Source organism: Hypomesus nipponensis, chromosome 9 (genome assembly GCF_054491055.1).
Source record: "Hypomesus nipponensis isolate SF chromosome 9, ASM5449105v1, whole genome shotgun sequence".
Classification (NCBI taxonomy): Eukaryota; Metazoa; Chordata; class Actinopteri; order Osmeriformes; family Osmeridae; genus Hypomesus; species Hypomesus nipponensis.
In genome coordinates, this window is record NC_140369.1 from 15,138,991 (window position 1) to 15,159,621 (window position 20,631).

Below are 20,631 nucleotides of genomic sequence, written 5' to 3' on the forward strand. Positions count from 1 at the left end.
GGCCATCACCAACATCTCATGTAAATAATACAATTTCTTTACATTTGATAATTATTTTTGTTTTATTCTGTTACAACACCGTACTTTAATTCTGGTGAAGAGAATACATCGTTGGTAAATCCTTAACCAGGAGGGGGCGATAGTGGCTTATGCATGAGCCACGATGATGCATTTGATCAGAAGATAAAACACTCAATAGCAGTATTAAGAAAATATGTAGACTATAGGTAAACTAGCTAACTTCACATATTTAAAACTACACTAACAATGACAATGTATACACTTTGTACATGAAATATATACATTAAATAACAGAACATTTGCTTCTTCAAGAATGTTCACTCTCCTGAACTGCAATCAACACCTCCTTGCCTTCCTCCTGCTGCGCCACGCCGACACACTCCTCTTCCTGCCCCAGAGGTAAAGGTGGGTTTGTGAAGTGATTTTGCAAAGAGTCTGTGGGCAGACTGGAAGGTGCGGAACAGCACCCATTCCCCATTTCCACATTGAGAGTGATGTTGAAGTTCACCAGGGGGCTGGAGGGCAGTGGACTCACTGGGGACTGGGGGCTGGAGGGATGAGGGGAGGGCTGGGTCTGATATGTAATCATCTGGGTAGTGGAATGAAGAGGCATGGGCTTGTTTTCCTGGTTGCCGGAGCAACCGTTAAGGGAAGGTTGTGCCTGACTGATGTTGTTGCCGTGGTGTCCTGTTGTGAGAAGACACTGCTGTTCTGGGAATATGGAGTTGAGAGACATAAACCGGGGATCTTTGAGGTTCACCTGAAGAGAGAGATTGAGACAGAAGAAGGCACAATAACGAAAAAGCTGGTTTGTGTGAGATGTTTGTGTCATACAGTTGTGTACGACTGTAATATTAACAAAAACATGCTCTTAACCTCACCACTTCAAAATTTCCATTGGAATCTGTGTTGGAGTTGTTCGGTTTATAACCTGTAAATTATTTGAGAGAGAGTAAATTAAAAAATAAATCAAAAAGAGCCATTACAGAGCTAGATTATAAAGTGATGACTACATTGCAGCCTACTATACATTTTTGTAAGTAACATAATTTAAGTATTTTAAAACAAAATAAGTATTTAGTATTTCAGTTATTTAAGTATTGAATTTATGATATTGGCCAGTGCAGTCGCTTATATTGAAATGTCTTTCTCTGAGAAGAAATGTAGTAACATTCAAACGTTTTTGACAAGCAAGTAACAATCTTATATGCAACACTTTACCTCTTTGTCTAATTTTGCATGACACCAAAACCCCAATAGTGAGAATAGCCAGCACCCCAAAAACACCGAAGCTCCATATTAATACACCTATGAAGTAAAACAAGAATAAAGTAAAAACATTTGCAAAAAGAGAATGAATTAGTAGCAAAGTGGTCAGTGTAAAAATAACTTCATTGCAATGTAGTCATTTTAGGAACATCCTTTTACAAAAACACACACACTCGACTATCACAAAAAAAAACAGATCACTTCCACAGATAATTACCTAGCCCCTTGTGTGACAATCCGTCATCTGATGGTGCAACAGTAGTCTTTGGTTTAGAGCTAGTTTCCTTTTGTGTAGAGTTTGTGTTGGGTGCTACTGTGGTGGCCTGTAGGGTAGTTGTCTCTGGTTCAGTTGGTGTCTTTGGATAGATCGTCGTCTGAGGGTTGTATCTATCACACACACTGTCTGAGGTAGTATTACCGGGGTGTAGCATTACACTGCCTTGAGCCTTACAACTGTAAATAGAAATAAATACAAATAAATGTTTGAGTGTATTTATGCTTATGTATACATGTGTCTGTGTGCGTGTTTGCATTTGTGTGTGTGTTTGCGTGTGTGTATGTGTGTGTGGTGGTGGGAGGGGTTGTCTCACTCACTCTGTATGTTTCTGGCAGGGTTGGGTGTAGGAGAGCATGTCAGAGAAGGTCCCATCAGGGCATGGTTCACACTCCACATCCGAGTCAGAAGATCCTGAAACAGAGAGAACATTCCAATCCTTGGACACACTGTTTGTCTGAGAAGTCTTCCACGGTTTACAACTATTACGTAGCATATAAATCTAGAGCTTTGTTTCATCTTTTTACTCATAAAAAAACCTTCATTATTTTGACTAAGCCACAGGAAGTTGTCAGTAAGTAGACAGGATATCCCCTTTTGTTGCAAAGGTTGCAATGTGTCATTTTTTAACCAGTTTGGTTGCACCGGATGGGAGTGCCAAGTCTTTGATGTTTTCAGTGACTCAGGGGGTCCTGAAGACTTTGTGACAGTGGAGTTACTCTTACACAGCTAAAAAACTAATAAAAAGTAATATTTTTTTGTAATTTAAACAATACAATACAAATACAAAAAAATACAATAATCGTATTGTAATACTTTGAAGATTACAATACATCTAACAATGACACGAACTATTTTCTACAAAAAAACGGAAGCGTGAAGCTATGAGTGAGACTATCCTACCCTTTCTGGAGACGCCATGGCCAGGCATGCAAGATGTATAGCTTGTGCACGCTTCACAGAATGGGTTTTTAAAAGCAGTTGTGCAGTACATCCCAGGCAGGCATGTACAACGACTCCGAGTGGTCTTGGAGCATTTCTGGAAATACTGCAAGCCTTTGTCTTTGAACAGAACACATAGATCCTCTTACTAGCCACATAAGAACTGTCGTTTGTGTGAAGTCAACATGCACTTAAACATTATTATTATTATTGACAAACAACTATGTTGGGGTAAAAACAAATACAAGGAAAGTATACAGTGATTCAACCACAGGCAAACATCCCAAATCGACGGCGTAGTTATCTACCCACCTTTCTCACACTTGGGACACCTGTGGCAATTATGGACGTAATGATATGTTTCTGTGTACTGGGCTGTGGGACACTGTCCACATTCTGTTTCTGTTGTGGCACTGCATTGTTTCCTGAATCGGGTCCCTGTCGAGAGTTTAGTGAGATCAGTACCAAGAAGACAGGTTATGCAGCCATGGTCTCTGGCCTATAGGCTTCGTCATCATTAACTGGGTGGGTATAGCTTAGTGGGAAATAATCTGACTGCAGGTCTAAAGAAGGTTCAATTCCTGCTCTATGAAGCTTTGGATAAAAGGATCTGTGAAATGAATACATTCTCATGGTCGGAACTCAGTGTGACTGTCTCTCCCTCTTCGTTTATCGGCACATCCTTCCCTGGTTATAATGCAGACACTCTACATACCTACTGTATTCCATAAACTTAACATCCAAGACTAAGTATCAATGGTTGTGTGTCCCTCTTTGACTTTTATGAAATATATATTATTATTATTATTGCTGGTGGTGGTGGTAAAGAGTCACATGGAGTCTGGCTGTTAACATGTGTAAAACAGACATCCTATTAAAACCAACAGCTCTTACCGGGAAGACATTTCTTGCAGCACAGATTAGAACCCTCTGGGACATATTCTGTGTTGGTGTTATTGCAAGATCCACCAGGCCCGGCTTCATATGGTAGGCTGTGCATCTGCATGCAAAGACATGTGTGCCACATCAGTGACCGATTATACGATTAATCAAGTGTTGTCACAAACATTTTATATTAGAAGTGTCTTGGCTAGACTCAAGACCCTGCTTGTCCATCACTTGTCTTCATCTAAACCCACACGTATGCCTATGCTGCTGACTGTCACAACCTGCTTGTAAGAAAAGGAGAGGAAGTGGTTTGGATGATCTGATGTTTCCGAGAAACTTACAGTAGGCTACAAGCATTCCGAAATGTGAATATTGTGGTCGGACAATAGGTGTTGCCAAGCCCAAGAAAGACAACTACCACCCAGTTTCCTCTCAGGGTGAGACTTCATGTTCTTGGCAGCGTTTAAGAACAAGCTTGTAGAGAATTTTGGCTTCGAGACAAGGGGGGGGGGGGGGGGGGTGCTACTGGTCTTGTATTGCATGCCGCGCTATTTAAACAAAATGACAGTCTCTCTACAGTCAGAGTTCGTGCAAGTAGGTGGAACGTAAGGAAGATATCCTGTCCAAAACTTGTAAGGGCGTAATAGTTTGTGACATACCCAGAGAAACACAAAGGTGCCTCGGCAAAATCCCGGACAAATTTTGGAATCCCTGCCGGACGCATTTTGTAGATCTCGATAAGAGGACATGTCCGGGTAAAATAGACGTCTGGTCACCCTACCCAAGCCCCTTACACAGACACGAACTACTAAATATGTTATGACAGTCGGCACTTGCTGATACAGCGAACAAGAGTTTATGACCCAGTTTCGTCAGAATCCGTGAATAGCAGCGTTGTCGTTTTGACAGGGCCTACTAAAGTTAGCTCAAAGAATTGCGTGTAGAAAAACGTCAAGAAGCAAAGTTCAGTTGACAAAGTTTTTGATTAATTAATCCAGACTTTCCTCTATTCGGTATTCTGGAACACTTACCTTGTAAATTTCAATTGACAGCCGGATCACCAATAACAAATAGGCAGTGCTTCTCATAATTTAAGATTATCATTGCCCGAAGTCAAAAACTAAAATGTATGAGTGCAGCCCATACTTCTCGGACTAAAGCATTTCCTTGAATGCACCTCCTACTCTAATGTTAGTTTGTTATGCTTGTCAAACAAGGAAATTTCCAGCTTCCTCCACATAGCTGGAGTAGAAATGAACAAACAATTGCTTTAATCCAATCTGACCGGAAAACCAAGTCTTGAAAGAGATTTTGACAGACCACTCTACTGTGCTGTCAAGTGGTCGCAAATACTGTATGTCTCTTTGAGCACCTGCTAAGTGAAATACATTACATGCCTATTGCAAAATGAAGGAGGGCCATTCCATTTGCGGTCTGTGACACAACATTGTCTTGATTTGCTTTCACGTGCCTTGTTAGTAGCAGTCATTTCAGTCTTGTTAGTTCACACACCGTCATTTCAAAGACCACTCTGAAACAGTATGTTATGTAAATAAAATGACATTTCTACGGTGGGCATTTTATGCATCTTTAAACGTTAAATTGTTTTAAAAACACGATAAACACGTTTTAGGGAAAGTTCACCTGTCTCACTGCATATGATTGACCTTAATATAATGGAATCCCCCCCCTCCTACACCTGTCATTTAGATTCACTGTAATCGTGTGGTTAACTGAATATTATTCGTTCCCAGAAAGACCTAGCAAACTTGAAGACCCGGTTTCATTTTCACAGTTCGTTCACTACTTTACACAACAGAAAAAAGTCATATTTTAGTAAATCATTACCACAATTTTAGGACAAGAGGCAGGCACCCTCAGAACCCTGTCCATCCTGTCATGGGAAACTCACCATCTATGAGCTCAAACGCCACAGTCCAGAGAGCGAGCTGCAGCAGTGCTCTGATGGAAAGTCTACTTTAACTGTATGTTTCACAGTGGAAGACTCATTGCAGGGCCCCTATGCATGGATAACAAGTGATCTTGTCATTCACTGAGCTGTCTGGACTATGTAACTTTGGCCTTTTTGTTTAAGATCCGAGACAACCACTAACATCCACAACACATCCAGTTTTGGTTACAGAAAATCTGTTTTTAAAGATAAGTAATTCAGATTGCACTGCAATACTATATGATGACTCCACCATTACAACAAAAATGTTGTAGAGACTTTCAAAGTCAGGAAGTGAGAATACAATTCTGGGTGTGGGTCTACATGCAGTGAGATATATCGCAGAAGTACAGTTCGTAAACATTGTCAGAGGGGGAAAAAAGGGAAAAGAAACGGAAAGTAGGATATGAGAGTTTCAGAGATTGCAAACAACTTCACTTCCTGTCCAAGAGCACAACTTTAAAAACACTTTGTTTTACTCGATAGCAATATCAGTAGTACAAAACAAACAAAAAACATTTTCAACAGCAGAATCTACAACACAGATGAACAATTTTGTAATCAATAAAAGTTTTGTTAAACGTTAAAATAATGGTTTACACTGCTTGGTTTACATCAGCGTTTTTTGGAGGGGCCAATTTGTGTCAAACTGTTCTTTTCAGCCCTTTCCAATACTTACTGTGTGCCTGATTGGGACTGCCTATTTAATATATGTCAAAAGACTACTTGATGGTGTTTCCAGTGGGTGTTCACAACACAGGATAGGAGGAGCTACATGCTGGCTTGGGAGCAGGAGGCAGACGCTGGATATGGTAGCGGGCCAGACGAGACACGGTCAACAGCTGATCGGAGCGTGTGCTACCAGACACTCTGGACACGGAGAGATCCTCCTGAGGACGAGGTTCAGAAGATGCACATGAAGCTCACACGATGAAAGACTTGATAAAAGCAAGGCTTGCTAAAGGTGACCTCATCTCTTCACAGTGATACTGTACATTCAGGCTTGACCTATAAAAGGTTTCACTCCCTGACTGGCCATTCATGTTATACAAGGTCAGAGGGAAGACATTTCGTACAGTTTGCCACAGTACGATGTGTCTATTCATACGTTGTTTCCGATTACAGCGTCTGCTAAAGGTGGATGTAAAACGTCTCACCTGCTGGTTCAAAGGCTGTGGCAGCGCTGACGCCAGCCCAGTGGGGGGCGCTGTGTTCCTCAGGTAGCTCCGCAGGTCCAGGCTGCTGGCCAGAGGCAGAGAGCTGGGGGCTGGGTTCGACCAGCCTGAGAGACAGTGCTGTGGGAAGGACACAACAATGCCACAAACCATGTCACGGGCTTGTCCCAACAGGCAAGCTCTATGAAGCATAGCTGAAGAATCAAAGCGTTAAGTTAGGCAACGTAGTGAGTGAAAATCTGATAACTGTAGTGTTGTCGCAGTGTAGGCCTGAGCAGGTTAACAACACGTGACTCAGATAACAGAGGAACGTTGTTGGTACAATATCTTTGATTCAGTCAGAACAGCCTGGCATAGCTTGTCTCAGTCTCAGTCACGGCTGTCTTCAACTCACTGAAGGCAACCCGAGGCTGTCTGAGGGGTCGAAGCTGCAGCGGCGGTGGGCCTTGTACTGGTAGGCTGGCAGGAGGGTGGACCGAGGGATGCTCACCCTGGGACACAAACACAACGACAACACATTCATAACACCCACAGCCTGCAGCGCTAGAACGAGCCAGCCATTCACACTACGGAATTGTCATCCGAGTGATGGTTTCGCCAGCTCAAATGTCTTCCGTCCTGATACGAGACCAAGCCGAATGGACATGAGCCGAACGTGTTCTCGGTTCAAGGAACGTTTTTAACCCTTGTGCTGCCTTCGGGTCACATGACCAAAAGGTTCATAACGAACCATCGTTGTGTTTACTCAATTTTACCCAATACAAAAGCAAATACAAATAATTTTATTTTAACCTTCGCAATGTGGGGGGTCTGAGACAGCCCAACGGTTAAAAGAAAATGTTTCACTTTGTTTTTGTATGCGGTAAAGTTGTTGCAAACGACGGTGGGTCCCAATGACTTTGGGTCAGAATGACCCGAAGATAACACAAGGGTTAAGATGGAAACCTTTGCAATGATTAAGACGTGGGATTAACGCCATGAAGATAGGTTTTAGCTATAGGGCTAAGCACCTGATGAAAGCAGGCTCTGCTGCAGAGTGAGGGTGCTCAGCTTTGGGCATCTTACACACAGGACAGGACTCCTGAGGGTCCAGAGAAGCTGGGAACAACCTTCCGTTGATCCTGTAACAGAACGTACCTGAGGACACACACACACACACACACAGCTATTAGTTGTTTACTACCCGTTATTTATGCACGGAAGTACATTTATATACATTACTCATTCATAACGGGAGTACCACGGCACTTAGGAATGCTTGATTGGACCTGATGTTAGTTTCCTCCAGGATCACAATGACTCTTATTGAGTGACTGGTGCTCTTGTAGGTTAGTTATTACAAAGTTAACTCTTGTACTCGCTGTGAAATATTTTACTGTTGATTGTTCTTCTACAGGTACAGTCTTGCACTTTTTGTGGTTCATGTTGTTTTAATTTGTAACGTGTATAACTGCATGCTCTTATGAGTCTTGACTCCCTTTTGCACTTGTTTAGTTTTTCACAATGTATGCTTCATGTTTTGGCTGCTTGCAATATTTGGGACCACCTCGTTGTTATGATCAGTGACCTAAGCTCTTTTGTAAAGCTCTCTCTTGGAAGTCGCTTTGGATAAAAGCGTCTGCTAAATGCACAAATGTAAATAACGGTGTAATGTCGAACAGTACAGGACTGTCGTAGCATAGTACAAAAACCCTACTAAAATTCAAATGCAAGAAAAATCAACATACATCATCACAGTGTCAGTGCAAAGTTGGCTGTGGAAGGCGCAGCATTCAGGAGGCTGGGGATAAACAATTCTCAGATGGTCTACGGCATGGATGAATGAACGCGTCCAGTTTGAGTCTTTTGGAGGGTGCATCTGCAGCAGCACATGTTAGCCCAGTGTGACCCAACATCTGTCAAGGCCACTTGAGAGGCCAAACAAACTGACTACCTAAGTGCCTACATCAGCCTTTGCATCCACACCTCCATGATGCCGTCTGTGTTGTCTGACCAAGCGAATGTAGTATGAGGGCGAGGGGTTGCTAATTCCAAATCTGTCACTTACACCTGACCTCAGGTCCCTTTCATGTGTCAGGGGTACAGAGGTTAAATCAGGACTTACACTGATGGGTGTCTGTTTGCTCTTTGGCTTCCTCCTCTGCCGACAAATGTTGGGGAGGGACTTCATCCTCAAGTAATCTGAAAACATTTAGCGAACAAATACGTCCAATACGATCCATTTCCATTCAGTCTTTCTCTCCTGTTGCACAACTTGGAGACATCTCACCCTCACTAGTCGTAAATAGAAACTGCTGCAATGCTGACTACACAAACTGTACTAACTGGTAAGGCACCCGACTCACCCTACATGCTGGCTGTGGACACACTGGTCTCTGTTGACTTGTCGGAACATCCGCAGGTCACTGAAGAACTCTTCAGAGCGTTCCGTGAGGGAGCTCTCAGCATCCAGAAGACCTGAGGGGGGGGGGGGGGGGGGGGGGGGCATACACTGCACATCAAACGGCATGGGAAATCTTCTCAATTTCAAACTAATTCTAGCCTTAGTTTCAGGCCACCGGGAGATAGAGAAAATGTGAGAATAAGAATGGGTGAGTGAGAGAGTGCAATAGACAGAGAGCGAGAAAGACATCTCAAGGGATGGAAACGAGAGAAAACGATTGGGTGTCAAGAGAAAGAGAGGGAGATTGAGGGAAAGTGCAAGTGAGGATCACGGAGAGCGAAGGATACCTGCTATCCAGTCGTAGCCAAGTAAAGGCTGCATGCGGCGTCTGTCAGATGCTGTTCCCTGTCCCCAGCCAGGAGGCTGCTCTGTGACTCGCCCCTTCTCTCTCTACAAACACAAGCATCAACGTAAGTCACCTTGTGGTCAGGTTATGCAGTTACACTGGATTAAAGAGCCGAACTATGGGAGATGTCAGTGTTGTGGGTAACGGAAACACATTCTGATGTTACAGCACCATCTACTGGCAAAACAGTTATCCCTAGCCACGACCATGAGCAACCATCCTTATTGAAATTTAATTCAACTATGTGTTATGAACTGAGACTGCCTGCAATTAGACCCTGGGAAAGAGAAATACATATTAGCTTTCTATGCTACTCCTTAGCTCATCCATACTTGCTCTTGGTTGAAGACAACGGGTCTAGCGCCGGATCTTCTGGAGCCTTGGGATCTAACTTGGCCTCTGGTCCGGCTGTTGCCTCGATCTCGGAGAAGTCCAGTATACACCGCTTGACCATCCCCAACATGGCTTTGTGAGGTTTCAATCATCAGGGATGGTGCTGATGACATGAAATGGGTGAATTGTGCTGGAATATATTCCACCGACTCGTCTACAGTAACAAGAAACATTGGTGTGAATTTTAAAGATTTGTTTCAACCTTCATGCACATTGTCTCCATAAAACACTTACCAGACGTTTTCAGTGGGGCTACGGTGATTATCTCATCGAACCGCACAGCGGGTTTTCCGAGGGCAGCCCGTGCAGCAGGACCATGGTTGGCGTCAATAAGTGTAACCATAAAGTCTGCAGGGTTTCGATTCTCTTCGTTTTGCACCAACAAGAGGTGGCTGGCCTCCGTTATTGTCCTGTCCTTTTCAACCACCGAACGTTGTCCAGTAGTCATGTTGTGTGCGGTTGCTTCTGAATTAGTTATGCTTGCTTCGGACCTCATACTTTGTTTTAGTCTTTCTGTTTGGTGCATCAGCTGCAGCAACAAGTCTTGATTCCTCTCTCGTAATAGATTCAAACGTTCAGTCGAAGACATTTTAACGTTAGATCGCTTTTCCTATCTAACTGAATCAGCAGCAACAGGTCTGAGTGAAATACGTTTTTCAAATCTTCGTTGTTTCAGCTTGGCTTTCCCCCCATAACAACGAGTTGAAAACACTTTATTTGATTGGCTACCCAAGTTACCCAGAATGCCAAGTGACAGATGTGTTGCAAAGGAAAAACAACAGGGGGAGCAGTTGGATTAGTATGGCATGCCAAACCACATAACAGCTGTGATAAATATATACTTTAGATTTACATGTATTTGAATAATAAATGTGTTTGGATAAATATATGGATTAAAAAAAAATCATTTGTAGGCTATATGATTAGTTTTAAAATTTAGTTTTTTTTCTAGAAAAGTGCTGGCCTTGAAATTAATCCCCATTAGATGCAGCAAACCTTGGTAGAATCTTATAATAATAAAGTTTTAGGTCTGTCCTCAGTCTTTTGCGTTTCATCTTCAATGTCTATGAGTTATAGAAAAGGAGTTTGGATCCAAGGATTTTCTGCAGGCTACTTCAAAACTGATAAAACGGAGCATTTGTTAGTTCCTCTTCTCATCATATTTTATTTTTTTAACAAGGTCAACACTTTTTTTTTCTTATTATGTCCTTCTAAAAGGCCAATCAACGCTTGTAAAAGCTGAGATATTGGTGTGTATTCATCCTCAACGGTGTGGCAGAAAGAGATTACTTCATCTGCCGTTAAACCTGTCCATCCATGGTGACACTAATCATGGCACTGCAGGTGGCAGAGGGTCACAGTTATAATGATATGCGTGCTCCCCTGTCGAGCGGCACGGAGCGTAACAGATCAGTGTGGGCGAGCTGGTGCTCTGTATTCCAGTCACGGCTGGTTTGCATTGAGAGGTGTCCCATCCAGTGCAGAGTGATTAGCTGACCACAGCACTGTGGAGTTGCACCCCATTATCATTAAATGGTGGCAGTCATGAAGTCATATACTCCTCTCTGTCCCTGTAATTACTCTCCCACGGTTGGGCTCCAGGCAATTACCGCCTGCTGCCGGAATGCCTCATCGTTCATTAACTGCTGATAACGTACACCGCAACAACAAAAACAAAAAAAAACGCAATTACACAAGATTTACAAACATATTATTATTACAGCTGAGCACAAAATGAACTGTTCGTTTAGAAACTGCTGGTTCATTTGGTAATGGGATTTATTGTCATAAGAAAATGTAATCTCTAATTTGGGTGGGCTGGACTGGATGGAGGCTAGCAATCTTACAGCTCATTGTGTATAGCTATGAGAGCCTGGCACTGAAAGCTAGGTGTTGTCCTCCAAAGTCTCACGTCTTTCACAATCCATTCAGACCCTCTAGAGGGCGATGTATGACTTTTAAAGCTACTTTTGTACTTATGGGTGACAAGTATGTTATGGATGTCTCAATGGTTTAATAGTATTATTTTTATTAGGGTGAAAAAGGTGAAAATGTGTTTTAGCCATATTCCGTCAGCAAAAAGCAACAATAGAATTCTCGAAGTAGCCTACATAACGTTCTCTCATGCATAAGCAAAAGGATCTCTGTGATCAACTCTGAATGAATTTATGATGTGTGGCAAGTGGTTCTACATGAATCCCATCCTGGACTAGATAATGACTGTCTTGACCTTGCAAGTCCAAGGATGCAGATCCGTTTTTTAAATGTAGTTTTACATGATCTCTGTTGTTGTTTTACCTCTCTTCAGCCTTTTTCAGTTTCTCTGCTTGAGAGCCGCAGTCGTCACTGAGGGACTGTTGGGATTAACCCGCCTCACAGCCCATGCAAGAGAAAATAAACTCAAGCCTACATAAATACACCTCAAATATCTGTCAAAATCAAATACAAAATTTGCTGTCTATATATGTTCATATTGCAGATAAGCACAGGCCATTCTGGACCGTTGATTGTTCCAAAATCAACAAATATCAGGGGTTAAAAGTGTAATATTTCATACCTCAATACTTCTTTATGTGAGTCAAGACAATATGAAACAGATTGTACTTACAGCTTAATATTTGTTATATGTATTTCCGAAAGGAACACTATTTAGGATAAATGTGTGCGTAGCAGACCACAAACATTAGATTACCTGGACAGTAGTGAGGGATCATTGAAAGGTTCAAACAGAGAACAGGGGCACCTGTCAGAGGAGCTGGCAGTGTGGTATTGAGGAGGGGGTGGCTGTGCTGATAAAGGGACAGCAAGAGTCAATTGTTCCCGCTACGAGTGCGATAGCAGGGAGATGCCATTAAGATAAGGAGGATTAGGGCAGCTACAGGGACAGTGCTGTCCTGGCTGCCACTGACTGAAAGACAGGTGGAGAGGCAAGGCAGGCTGAGAGACAGGTGGAGAGACATGCAGGCTGAGAGACAGGTGGAGAGACACGCAGGCTGAGGGACAGGTGGAGAGACATGCAGGCTGAGAGACAGGTGGAGAGACACGCAGGCTGAGGGACAGGTGGAGAGACACGCAGGCTGAGAGACAGGTGGAGAGACATGCAGGCTGAGAGACAGGTGGAGAGACGCGCAGGCTGAGAGACAGGTGGAGAGACACGCAGGCTGAGGGACAGGTGGAGAGACACGCAGGCTGAGGGACAGGTGGAGAGACACGCAGGCTGAGAGACAGGTGGAGAGACATGCAGGCTGAGAGACAGGTGGAGAGACACGCAGGCTGAGAGACAGGTGGAGAGACACGCAGGCTGAGAGACAGGTGGAGAGACACGCAGGCTGAGGGACAGGTGGAGAGGCAAGCAGGCTGAGAGACAGGTGGAGAGACATGCAGGCTGAGAGACAGGTGGAGAGACACGCAGGCTGAGGGACAGGTGGAGAGACATGCAGGCTGAGAGACAGGTGGAGAGACACGCAGGCTGAGGGACAGGTGGAGAGACACGCAGGCTGAGAGACAAGTGGAGAGACACGCAGGCTGAGAGACAAGTGGAGAGACACGCAGGCTGAGAGACAGGTGGAGAGACACGCAGGCTGAGAGACAGGTGGAGAGACACGCAGGCTGAGGGACAGGTGGAGAGACACGCAGGCTGAGAGACAGGTGGAGAGACACGCAGGCTGAGGGACAGGTGGAGAAACACGCAGGCTGAGGGACAGGTGGAGAGACACGCAGGCTGGGAAATGCCATAGACAGGAGGAGGTACAGCGTCACTCTCAACCTTCAGTGCACACACCACAGGAGGTGTACGAACACCACACTCTGGCTGGATGGAGGGCAGCGCAACATCACGATGCTAAACGGTGAAAGGAGACTGTTAATGTACAGGTTATAAACACATGTATAGTATGTAGGGATCTCATCTGTCCTTATCACATAGACTGCGAGAGCAATATTCTTCTTGTCAAAATTCATGACCTAGTGTCGCAGTTCCAGTCAGTTCCTTTTACTGAATAGGAGGTTTGTGTACTTAAGACAGACAGGAAGAATGTAAAGCCCCTTGTTAAAGGAGTCACTGGAACACCAGGAGAAAAGAAATGGAACGTTCTGAACCAGGTCTACTGTTGGTGTGATAAACACTGCTCTCCTCTCACAGCTTTCAACAGGCCATCCCCCCTGGTGGTGAAGTGAGTTTGCTATGCAGCTGGGTTTTTTTCATGAAGTTGACCTGCAAATGTGGACACTCAGTTCTCTAACCATCGTCACCAGGGTAACAATGACAGAATGACTCCAGAGTACACGCACAAGAGACAAAATAAGGTGCTGCAGTACGGGTCCCGTATAGATGAGTCATTCTAATGGCATATAGTTAGTAGAAACAGCATGGCTAAGAGTATACTGTAATCATATATTGTGTATGGATGTTGAACACTTAATTGTACATCATAATAGCCTTGCTTAACTCCCCAGATTAGCTGAATGGTAATTTACTGTCAGCAACACAGATGGAGCTCTTAAGGCAACATTTTTACACACACACACACACACACACACACAGACACAGACACAGACACACACACAGACACACAGACATACACACACAAACACTCACACAGACACGCACACAAACACACAGACTTATGCACTCACTCGGCCCAACGTTATCATCGCTACCTCATATGCCCCACAAGTAGACCATTATTTTCTGTCTTTGAAAACGGCTTTTCTTTTTTAAGCAACTTATCACCAAAGCAATTATGCTCAGGGGCTTTGCATGAGTGCAGGTGGAGACACCAAAGACGTGCTGAGATAGGGTGTGTATGAGGAGCCAGCTCCAACACAGTAAGATCTACGCTAGTATTCTGTCTCCACAGGAACCCACCAATCTACCCCAGCGATGACAGCCAGATGAGCAACCAGGACACAGAAACAAATCAGTCAGAACTGAGCGGGGAGGAAATCTGTTGCTTTTGCATTGAGCAGCTTATATACAAGGGTTTCTATAGTAGACGACATGTCCGTCGGGCCCTGGCTGTGTCTTTATTCAAATGGAGTTGTGAAACCAGGCGGTAAAACCAGGCGGTAAATCTAGGCAGTAGGAGCAGTTAATCTCAGCCACTCACTGCTCCGTGTGTAAGGCCAGCCCATTAATCCACAGACCGCCGCCGTGCCGACAGCCAGTCTGTTGGGAAGACTAACGCTGTCACACTACACAGGTTGCCACTCCCATCTAACTAGAATCGATGCCTCGGTATTTCACCCAGAATTCCCCCCCCAAACCCCATGTGGGGTTACATAACCTCAAACACTTGTATTGGGTCCAAGCCAAAAAGATGCAGGGGCTCTATTGTTTTCCTACTGTGGAAGAAATTGGGATTTCCTGTGTGCTTACATTATTCACTAATCAATAGAACTAATCATTGGATACTAGTTAGTATGTTCTCATGGGAGCTTGCTATTACTGTAATACGAGTAGATTGTGTCTATTAATAGTTCGGGGTCAGGAGAAAGTACTGGGTAAACGTCCCTTGTCATGACTACAAGGAGAGCTCCAACTATGATTTTTTATTCCATATAATTGTATTCATATTATTTTATTTTATCGTATTTCATTTGAAATTATATTGTATAGCTCTGCCAGACAGTATTTTGTTGTACATGTTATCTTGTTTATTATGTTTACTGTATGCACCTGCCCACCAAAGTAAATTCCTTGTTTGTGACCACTTACTTGGGGATTAAACACTATTCTGATTCTGATGATCTCTCTAGTCTGAAAATGGTCCTGGGTTGAGCTGTGAATCTATTTCTCTGAGACTGTTGTAACGTCATTACTGTCTGACTGTCACTATCTATGTTTACATTCTTGTGCCCTATAAAAGATGGTCCTCCGGCCTTCAGAGCGGAGAGAGACTTGATTGAGACCTTAGCCTGGTGTTGTGTTGTCATTTATTGTCAGAGGTCTGGTTTTCTCTCCCAATCTGCAGATTGATAAATACTTATTAAAATCCAGAACTCAACAGAACTTAGTCCCTCCGTTTATGAAGAGACGGACAAAACACTTTCGTCATCACTACATACTATTATTACTATAACAATGAATTTCCTTCTGACCAACTCAGCCCCTGAGCAGTACATTTTTCACCCTTTGGCAGGTATGTCCAAACCCTAACCAAATGATGTCCTTAGAAGTATTGACCTAAAATATCTCATGGTGGCGCTATAGCAACTAGTTCAACTGAAAAGGATCAGTCAAACTTTGAGAAAGATGTCCACCATACTGTGATTCAACTTCTGTACATTGTAACCTAGTTAAAATGTTGAAGTCATTCCTCTTTATATGTCAAAAACTGAGCTCCATACAAAACATAGTCATCAGAAACAACCTAACCAAATTATTTCACGCCTACAAACATCTAAACATTTAGTTTATTACATAAGTCATTATAGGCTCAATGGTTGAGCCAGTTGTCATAATTGTAGGCCTAATTCGCCACACAGTGCTGCATGTACAGTTCTGCCTAAGTGGTGTTTGCTATGTTTAAATTAACATTAGCATTTTTTATTAAATGGTCTTATATTTTCAGTATTTTCAGTTCGCATTTACATATTATGATGATATTCACCTCTTTTTGTTACCTGGGTCCACTTAAATCTCCCTACATTGGTGGATGTCCAAACACTCCAGGTCAAGCTTAGAGTATTACTGAGGAAGGCCCCGGTCTTCCCAAGCCTTCGTGTGTCCTCCCTTGCTCCCCAGGGTCCAAAAGGTGTACAAATGATCTATTCTCCCTACATACATGTTCGTCCTTACTCTCCAGGCTAAAGGCATACCAGCTACACCCCTACTTTCCATAGTCTATATCCTTGATACTCATATTGTTACGTCTGATCACATTGCTCACTTCTAAATATTTTCTTTTTAAGTCATTTTTGTATTACTTTAGTGTAAGTAGCCTACATGTTACTTTGGATTCACATGTGTTTTTTTCTGACTTTCTGTGAATGAAAAGACAGAAATGTGTGTTTTCTCATTGGAAATGCACATTCAAAATATCACTGTCTTGGTCACAAAAGCAAAGTTTGTGAGAAATAATAGCCATTTGATATACTTTTGAGGCATAAGCAATTAAGAAATAACATTACCCAGGAAAAGATTGGGTTACATAGTGTAAGCAAATCATTTGGCTGTCACACTTATATTTACAATTGGGTAGATTTTAAGAATAATATCTATCAAAATGGTCACTGCTCACAACTCTGTAGGAAATGTATAAAATAAAGCAACACAAAAGGTTTTGGAACCACTGTTTAAAAAGTAAGCCCACTTCAGACACTGAGATCACCCAAAACCTCCAGGGCTCTGATTGCTGGCAGCTTGTATTTGTTTTGGACTTGTCTTCTACCAGAGGAGAAAACCAAGTTTAAAAAGTGGTTTGGATGAGATTTTGGAAATAAATTGTTCTCTTTCATGTGAGATGGTATTAGCTCATTAATAGTGTTATGCAACGGGATTCATACACAAAATGATGCCAATTACCAAGTAATGCAATACTGAGACCCACATATGTTAACTTGTCTCAGAACTGAAATTAATTGAATTCATTAACATATTTGTAATGATGTATTAACAGTGTTAATTTAGTGGAAAATCTCATAATAACTCCAAATATGGAACTCAAGATTGGAGTCGTTTATGTCAAAGAAAAACATTAACATTAATATAATTGAAGCCACAAAATATAGGCTAGGAAATGCTAGTGGTATTATTTGAAGTAAAAGTAGATAATCTGTATGTAACCAGGAATTGAAGTTCAAGTTCTTTTATTTGTCAGGTACACAGAACAACACAAAGTCAGACTGGGCACTGAAATTCTTAAGACAAGACAACGCAAGCACCTGGCATAACATAACATATAAGTACACAGAACATCAGAATCTGTGACTCTGAAAGTACACAATCGTACAGGGACGCCTTCTGAAGAACCTCTTCAGACCTTGATGAAGAAAGTGTTTTGTCCGTCTCTTCATAAACGGAGTGACTAAGTTCAGTTGAGTTCTGGATTTTAATAAGTATTTATCAATCTGCAGATTGGGAGAGAAAACCAGACTTCTGACAATAAATGACAACACAACACCAGTCTTAGGTCTCAAACAAGTCTCTCTCAGCTCTGAAGGCCGGAGGACCATCTTTTATAGGGCACAAGAATGTAAACATAGATAGTGACAGTCAGGCAGTAATGACGTTACAACAGTCTCAGAGAAAGAGATTCACAGCTCCCAACACATGACCACTCAGACTAAAGAGTTCATAGTCGGAGCTCTCTCATGACAAGGAACATTTAGCCAGTACTTTCTCCTGATCTCAAACATCTATTAACCGTGACACATAGACACAATCTACTCTTATTGATGTCAAGCTTACATGAGAACATACTAACTAGTATCCAATGACTAGTTCTCTTGATTAGTGAATAATGTAAGCACACAGGAAATCTAAATTTCCTCCACAACCTCCAGCCCACAGACACTTTTCATGTTTCCTCTACAGAGACCTCTCAGTGTTGTCAGGGACTGTGCTTTCCAGAGATATTCTGGTACATGGCTTTTAGCTAGTAAGTAGTGTTCTTTTCATCAAAGACATGGACTCATCAGTAATAACATTATTAAAAAGCTTTCAAAGCTTGTTTTTCAAAGCCTAATCATAAAGGCAGTAAAGTATTTCCTCCGGGTCTGAAAGAGTCTAAACACACACACACACACACACACACACACACACTGCTGACACACACACACACACTGCAGACACACACACACTGCAGACACACACACACGCATACATGGCACTGCTTCACAAGCATTGTTGTGCACTGCTGCACAACAAACACAACTCTAATGATTGTATTTGAACTTCTTCACTTAAACAATAAGACATGTTCTTGGCGAGCACAGGGGTGCCGTAAGAGTTGAGCACACAGGTGTTTGACATCGTTCAGACATCAAGCCACATGGAATAACAAATGTGTAAAAACAAGTCAGTAAACATTTCTGTCTCAGTCGCAGCAAGAGAGAAGGAGACCACAGGATAGAACATGTGGGATAACAAGACGAGGCATCTGGAGATCTTGAAGAGTTTGTTCTAAAGTTCTCCTTTATGGTTCATTGTAATCGACTGTGTAGCAACACGCTCAACAGGTTGTTCAATGGGACAGTGAAATACGTCGGCTGTGCTGTTACAGTGAGGTGTTTTCTGTTTGCAAACAGGCAACAAATGAAAGTAAAACCAGGTAACTGTGGCCTAAATAAGCCATCTCTGGTCTTTGCTGTGCTCCTCACTAACCTATCCAATCATTTGACTTACAGTAACTTAAAGTTACTGATCCAATCCATAGTGTTTGGCAATAAGCACTTCCCATCAGTTACTGTCCACAACTCATTTCAACAGAACTTGTGTGTTGGCAGTCTAAACTCATGGTTTGTTTCTTTGTGGAGTTTATTGACTTCAGGAGTTATCCGGTGAACTTTCTTCCAAGCAAAATCTATTTGGGATTATGAACAGATTTTGCATGCCTCAACTGACCTATCTTAAGGTTTTACGGGAAGCTAGTATGGCATGAATAGACATTTTTCTTGATCTGCAGTCTCATGAGACAGTGAGATTAGCTGTCACTCACTCGCTCGCTCGCTCACTCACTCACTCACTCGCTTTTTAAATAGTCTTTTGTTTTCATCCTCCTTGAAATACAGCATTTTACTGTACATAATCGTGATTGTTTTTTCCTAAACGTGTTTACAGTCATTTAACCCACACACACGCAAGCTTCCTGAATATGATATTTATTCATGTGTTGCAAGCAGCAGGACCTCCTGCCTCTCACGGACAGCTGGGCTGGAGAAGGGCCGTTCTCAGGACACAGTGGTTTCCTCCCTCTCTTTCTAATATCAGTTAATTACTGCAGTTAATCAGGCTGTTGATGAGCCTGGGCTCCACGCCATTTTACCACTCTGACACAGACGGAGGGGCTTGGGATGCTGAAGGGGAGTCTAGGTCGGTAGGATGGGTTGGGGCTAGAGCTGGGGCTGTAGATTTGAGTACAATCTAAAGCTAGAGCTGGGTCTGGGGTGGGTACTGGGGCTGGGTCTGGGGTGGGTACTGGGGCTGGGGTGGGTACTGGGGCTGGGTCTGGGGTGGGTACTGGGGCTGGGTCTGGGGTGGGTACTGGGGCTGGGTCTGGGGTGGGGACTGGACTGCTCCTGGGGCTGACAGTATGACAGTAAACACCCTAGCTTAGACCCTAGTCACATGGCACAAGTCAGAAAATACTTCAATAATCCATACATTCCATTTGCACATTTCTCGGAGCACAGGATTTGTGTCTGAGCCTTCCAAGAGTCCCCTCCTCTGACGGCTTCTCTCTCTGCTCTTCACTGAGCAGCTGGGAGCATTCAATAGTAACCCCTTTGACAAAATGAAAAACGGAGAAAGAAACTGATATAATTGCTACACCCTCTACTTCCACCTCTCCTACCCTCCCCTCTCCTTTCACCAGTCCTTTCCCTGTGATTTCATTTCATCACCATCACTATCTCACAGGCAGACTCCATCCACATTTTCCTCCTCCCCTCTCCTTCTTCGTCTCCCATCTATTTCTTCCAACCCTTCCTCCCTCCCCTCACCCCCCCCCCCCATCTGTCTCCCCTCGCCTCTCTCTCTCTCCCTTTCTCTCACTCCCTCACACAAGCTGCGCCCAGGGGACCAGATAGTCTCTCCCGCATCCAGCGGAGCACACGCTCATTTCTCCACACACCAGCTCTGAGTGAGAACTCAGTAGGGGTGTCTGGGATAGCTGGCAAAGGGACGTTTCTGGGATTGCTACCAACCAGACACACAGGTAAGGAGCGCTGGGCTCTTACACACACTTCAGAGGTGTAGGACACCTGTAC

General features: G+C 43.2%; 2 protein-coding genes across 5 annotated transcripts; both read right to left on the bottom strand.

The window, feature by feature from the left end:
- Positions 1 to 33: 33 nt before the first annotated feature.
- Positions 34 to 4,624, bottom strand: tnfrsf1b (tumor necrosis factor receptor superfamily, member 1B). 3 transcript variants are annotated; one of them, XM_084705034.1, is made up of 9 exons: positions 4,426 to 4,624; positions 3,401 to 3,506; positions 2,819 to 2,944; positions 2,468 to 2,626; positions 1,885 to 1,978; positions 1,508 to 1,743; positions 1,243 to 1,329; positions 903 to 952; positions 34 to 781 (listed from the first exon to the last, which is right to left on the bottom strand). In XM_084705034.1, exons 1-9 carry the CDS (start codon positions 4,480 to 4,482, stop codon positions 329 to 331), a joined length of 1,368 nt encoding a protein of 455 aa, XP_084561160.1. In that variant the 5' UTR covers positions 4,483 to 4,624; the 3' UTR covers positions 34 to 328. The 3 variants fall into 3 exon arrangements, with proteins under 3 accessions (XP_084561160.1, XP_084561159.1, XP_084561161.1); XM_084705033.1 differs by lacking the exon at positions 4,426 to 4,624 and adding an exon at positions 4,054 to 4,370; XM_084705035.1 differs by lacking the exons at positions 2,468 to 2,626; positions 4,426 to 4,624 and adding an exon at positions 4,054 to 4,369.
- Positions 4,625 to 5,664: 1,040 nt separating this feature from the next.
- On the bottom strand, positions 5,665 to 10,429 carry miip (migration and invasion inhibitory protein). 2 transcript variants are annotated; one of them, XM_084705037.1, is made up of 9 exons: positions 9,937 to 10,429; positions 9,642 to 9,805; positions 9,251 to 9,353; positions 8,866 to 8,977; positions 8,625 to 8,701; positions 7,531 to 7,657; positions 6,915 to 7,011; positions 6,503 to 6,640; positions 5,665 to 6,235 (listed from the first exon to the last, which is right to left on the bottom strand). In XM_084705037.1, exons 1-9 carry the CDS (start codon positions 10,289 to 10,291, stop codon positions 6,095 to 6,097), a joined length of 1,314 nt encoding a protein of 437 aa, XP_084561163.1. In that variant the 5' UTR covers positions 10,292 to 10,429; the 3' UTR covers positions 5,665 to 6,094. The 2 variants fall into 2 exon arrangements, with proteins under 2 accessions (XP_084561163.1, XP_084561162.1); XM_084705036.1 differs by having other exon boundaries at positions 9,642 to 9,856.
- Between the last annotated feature and the right edge of the window lie 10,202 nt (positions 10,430 to 20,631).